At 33.7% G+C, this 5,466-nt stretch overlaps 1 protein-coding gene across 1 annotated transcript; it reads right to left on the bottom strand.

The window, feature by feature from the left end:
* Positions 1 to 1,449: 1,449 nt before the first annotated feature.
* LOC108773059 (general transcription factor II-I repeat domain-containing protein 2B) lies at positions 1,450 to 5,210 on the bottom strand. Its single transcript, XM_018538774.1, has 3 exons — positions 5,176 to 5,210; positions 2,223 to 3,136; positions 1,450 to 2,126 (listed from the first exon to the last, which is right to left on the bottom strand). The coding sequence occupies exons 1-3, from the start codon at positions 5,208 to 5,210 to the stop codon at positions 1,450 to 1,452; spliced, it is 1,626 nt and encodes a 541-aa protein (XP_018394276.1).
* Positions 5,211 to 5,466: the final 256 nt, after the last annotated feature.

Raw genomic sequence — 5,466 nt, 5'->3', positions numbered from 1 at the left:
TATTACGCTTTTGATTAATAGGCCGGATCCACCATCGCCGTTTTTGTTGATAATTAATGTTCTTTTTTTTTTAAATTGGATATACCACAACGCTAAGAGTACCTTTGTATTCATATCAATTTCAACAGCATTTATTTGTATAATATATAACAGAAGTAACAAATGTTTTCACTGTTTATCCATCATTACCTTAAAAAATATATTCTATTATCTAATAATGTTAAACGAGGATAAATAATACATTGGTGCATCCGGAAAATTTTCCGAACACAGTCCAATAAGCATATATATAATTTTTCCAAGTATCGCGACGTCGCAGCAAAAGTTGGACGAAGCTGAACATTTCTCGTACGAGACAAGCGAATGAATCGAGCTGCGTATGATTACACAAAAAGCAGAATTAATTGAAGAATATAATCTTATACATAACCTTGATATATGTAACAAAACATCTTACAACCTGTACGTCAACATATATAATAATTCAATATATCACAAGAACAAGACTATTACCAAGATTACGAATATTTATATAAATGATACGGAATGTATCCAAAGTGATACAGAAAATGTCGATGTAAGTATATAAATAAATATTAATCAGTTTATTACAGTTAGATTATGTGTGTCGTTATGTGAACAACAAAATACTTAAATATATTTGTAACAATAATTATTTTAAATGAATACTATTCATATGAAAAATTTGCAGTCCAATATTGATACCTCACAACTTAATTTACAAGAATTTGAAGAAATATACCAGGCCTCGGCAAAAAATGCAACTTTCGGCCGTTTTTCGAATCGACTCCGCCTACCGCTGTCCCCCTTACCTCACCACCCGCGCGCAATCCAAATGCCGCGCGACACTTAGGAGCGTACTAAGACGCTCATAGACGTAAAGAGCATTCGTTCGGGGCGCTCGACACGCTGTAATCTTCATTCTATCTTTTTTTTCGCTCATTACATACGAAACTAATAGTGAATTCGGTTGAACATACTAGTGCATATTAGTGTACATTAAAACCGTTATACAGAGATTTAATCCGTGTAAAAGTAAAATGCAAATATTCGAATACAGATTTTACATAACGGCATAATAACATCTATTGCAGATCTCATGGTTTAATTCCGTTTTTATATTTATATTAAACATACATTTTTATAATTTCAATTTGTGTACGATTTTAATGTGCGTCAGTGCGCACTGAGTGCAGATCCAATCGAATTCGCTGTAAGATAGAACGACGCAACGTGTGAGCACTAAAAGCGAATACATCCAATGAATTTTCAAATAGATTTCCACATCACCCTTGAGGTACTATTGTTGACGCGTTTTTTTTTTAAGTGGTATCCCCAGTAGGCCTAGTCCACTGATAAAAATGATGAATTGTACGACCATTTAAATTTTTAATAATTGAACAAAATAACAGATCGAATTAAGAAAATTCAATCCGATTTTCGGAATCTTTTACGGGCGAAAGCAGAAACGTCGATTTTCATATTACTCGTAGCGATCCGTATAAGACGAGGTAAAGAATTATCACTCAAGGAAGAACGTCTTTCATTTTTTATTAATTTCATTTTGGAAAATGATGTCTCACATAAATATGTGGATCCAAACATAGAATGAATTCGAAGTCCGAAATCTCGAAGCTTGGGATATGATGATTCTTTCAACATTTTGTAAAAATCGACACCAGTTTCTTTAATCGTTTTAAGCGAAATATCGTTCTGTAAATCAAATAATTCATCCTGCAAATCAAGATGCTGTTCTTCAATTGGAGCTGTAAGGGGATTCTCGAAAAGAATTAATTCGGTTTTAAGTTTCTCGAAACAAGTAAACCGCTTATCGAATTCGTCTATTAGAGAATCTAGAAAATGAGTATATTCTTTGAAATTACAAACATTGCCATGTTCTTCGAGAATAATCTGACATGAGGGAAAAAAGTGAAATATATTATCATTTAAGTGAGATTTCAATGCCTGTAATTTTCTTCGAAAAGAATTAACATGACTGACTAACTGGGAAATATTTTGATTCATCTTTTGCAGCTTTAAATTGAGAAACCTAAGTTGATTACTTATATCAGTAATAAAAGCGAGTTCAGTAAGAAATGTGACATCTTCCAAAAGGGATATATATTCATGAAATTTTGATTTGTTCATTTCTTTTAGAAAAAGAAGAATCTCTTTTCTTATTGTGAAAAATACTTGTAAACATTTTGCAGCACTAAGCCAACGAACTGGACAATGAAGTGGGACATCTGTGTAAACAGCTTTATGTTCGTCAAGAAATAATTTAAATTTTCGGTGAGTCAGAAATTTGTGTCCACCTTTAATTTCATTGATTATTTTAGTGATAGTCTCCATAGCTGTTGAAAGTTTTACAACTTTACCGGCTAATGCTTCCTGATGTATTATGCAATGTATAATGGGGATATTTAAATTTCGCTGTTTTAATTGGCCAGCAAATCCTATCTTTGAACCTGTCATCGCTTTCGCACCGTCAGTTGTAATCGAAGAACATTTACTAAAATCTATGTTAAACTTTTTAAGAGTTTCTTCAACTGCCAAAAAAATATCGAGACCTGTTGTTGTGTCACGTAATACGACAAAATCTAAAAGTTCCTCGACACACGAGTAATCGTTTTGCACAATTCGAGTAAAAATACTCAGTTGGCTCATGTGTCGAATATCGGTACTTTCATCAAGGCACAGAGAAAAATATTTACATGATTTTAGAAGATCCTGTAACTTGTCTCCTATAGAATCATTTATATCAGCAATTCTTGAAGTTACAGTTTTTGCACTAAGGGGAATATTCACTGCTTGCTCCAAAGTTAAAGAATTGCCAAAAGCTTTTACTGTTTCGATAATACAATCTTTTATAAAGGCACCTTCGGTAAATGGCTTAGAATTTTGTGCTATAAGCAAAGACACAGCGTAAGACGCTTGTAGGGAAGAAGAATCATCATTGGAAGAAGAAGAAGGTATTGAATTTTCTTGATGAACTAATTTCAAACCTTCGATAACACTCAGTTTCTCTGAATTTGAGTAATTCGAATAATTTTTCTCATGACGGTTTTTGAAATGCTTCTCAATCACAAATTTTTTAGCAACCGAAAGTTCATATCTACAAAGTAAACAAATCGTCCGACCTGAAATACAACTAAAAAAGTAATTAATTTCCCAAGATTTATCAAAAAATTGAACATACTTATTTTAACATATATTTAACATATACTTTAACATATATAATTTCTCAGTAAAATAATCAAATTAAACGTATTTACCTTTATGCTACAGATAGCAATTTACCTCTTTGCTGTCTCGATCTGCTGAATGTCTGCTACGATCCAACGAATTTCACAAGATCACTAATTTGCTATGTAAGGTACGAGAGACGAACTGCTCACGATATGACAATCGCTGACGCCCGCGACCGCTGAAAAATTTTGTTTTTTATTGTCGACGTTCATTGTCGACGTTTCGGCAATTGTCGCGCAAAATGTTTACAAGTATTTTTCACAATAAGAAAAGAGATTCTTCTTTTTCTAAACGAAATGAACAAACCAAAATTTCATGAATATATATCCCTTTTGGAAGATGTCACATTTCTTACTGAACTCGCTTTTATTACTGATATAAGTAATCAACTTAGGTTTCTCAATTTAAAGCTGCAAAAGATGAATCAAAATATTTCCCAGTTAGTCAGTCATGTTAATTCTTTTCGAAGAAAATTACAGGCATTGAAATCTCATTTAAATGATAACACAGCCCAACAAAATTTTGTTGACTTACAAGTAAAAGTCGATTCCTATAGGATTTTTTCCGCAGAATCCAAATATGCCAATAAAAATATTGAATTGGCTCTAGTTTTTAAACAACTGAAGATCAAAAGGGTCGAATCACACGATTTTGCCAAATTTTGAGCGTCTATCAAAAAGGAACGAGCAACAATAAAATTGTCTTTCCGTGACGAAAAGAAAGCTCGAGTATTGTTCTTTCAAGATATGGAGTACGAAATTGGATGCAGTGAATTTTACACATGTGTTTTCGTGTGTATGTGTGCGTGTTCCTGCTATCGGCATTACGGAAGGAACGGACGTAGTAGACTTGTAATTGTGTGTGTGTGTGTGTGTGCGTGCGTGCGTGCGTGCGTGCGTGCGTGCGTCTACCTTGATGTCTTCCTTCCAATGTTGTAAACACTTCGTGAAATTGGTTTCCTTGTTCCTCTTCACTGGCAGAATTTTATCCGTTCATGTGACGAACTTAAAAACTCGATAAACGGTACCTTTCAGGTTCATTAACTCAATTTTTAGTTTTACATTTTAGAAATTGTAAAATTGAGTTCACAATAGAAATTTTTAACTGTGTACGCTACTAGCATATTTCAGAAAGAGATTCAATAAAGCATCGGAGCGAACGAGCGATCTTTGTTTTGTAAGTTTCTCATCGTTTTCAAGCCTAATGAAATCTGTATGGTAAATTTCGCCCTCCTGCACAGGAGTGAGTATATTCGTCCTCACAAGCTTGGTTCTGTTTGTACAAAACCGGCGATTCTGTTGTTTAAAAATGTAACTTTAGGTTTAATTAAGTATTGTATTCGGCACCTCCGAGATGTAAAATAAAAATTGAAAAAATTCACTTTTATTAAAAGGAACTTTGGAACTTTGTCAATCTTTTCGGCAATAAACGACCGGATAGGTCAGAATTTCAGCTACATTGAGAAAAAAAATTGTTGACTCAACTAAATTAGCGGTCACGGGCTGTCAAGCAAATATTTTGTTAGTCGAAATATTAATGTATTTGAGTCAAATACGCAGTAGTACTTTGAACAATGACTTATTTATTTCGACAGGACCTATTTTTGAATTAACAAAATATTTACTTGACAGCCCGTGACCTCTAATTTAGTTGAGTTAACAATTTTTTTTTTCTCAGTGTATAGTGAACAGAGAGCTTGACGGTAAGGTTTTAACGAAACAGTGTCGAAAAAACCTTAATTTTCTTCATAAATCAGTAGATCAAAATTTGCCTTGTAATATGACTTCGACGCGAAGATCTTGCATTCACCATCCAGATGTATTCTGCTACATTTGTGGTGAATATACTACGGCGAAACAGAGGCAAAATATTTCAGATTTTGTTAAAAAAGCATATCTAGATTACTTCGGTTTTGCATAAGGTTTGTAAGGGTTCCCCATAAGGTTTGTAGATCGTGTGTCGAATCATTGCGGTTATGGCTTAATGGAAAAAGACGTGGTTTGAAATTTGGCGTCCCAATGGTGTGGATGGAACCGAAAAATCATCATAATGATTGTTATTTTTGCATTGTAAATGTGAGTGGTTTTAATCGTTATAAGAAAGGTTTATGGGATTATCCGAATTTGGAATCAGCAAAACGACCTGTACTACACAGTGAAGACCTTCCTGTACCAGCTTGTACACCCCAACTGTATC

The sequence above is a fragment of the Cyphomyrmex costatus genome, unplaced genomic scaffold (assembly GCF_001594065.2).
Source record: "Cyphomyrmex costatus isolate MS0001 unplaced genomic scaffold, Ccosl1.0 scaffold197, whole genome shotgun sequence".
Classification (NCBI taxonomy): domain Eukaryota; kingdom Metazoa; phylum Arthropoda; class Insecta; order Hymenoptera; family Formicidae; genus Cyphomyrmex; species Cyphomyrmex costatus.
This window is presented reverse-complemented; position numbering and strand designations above follow the sequence as displayed.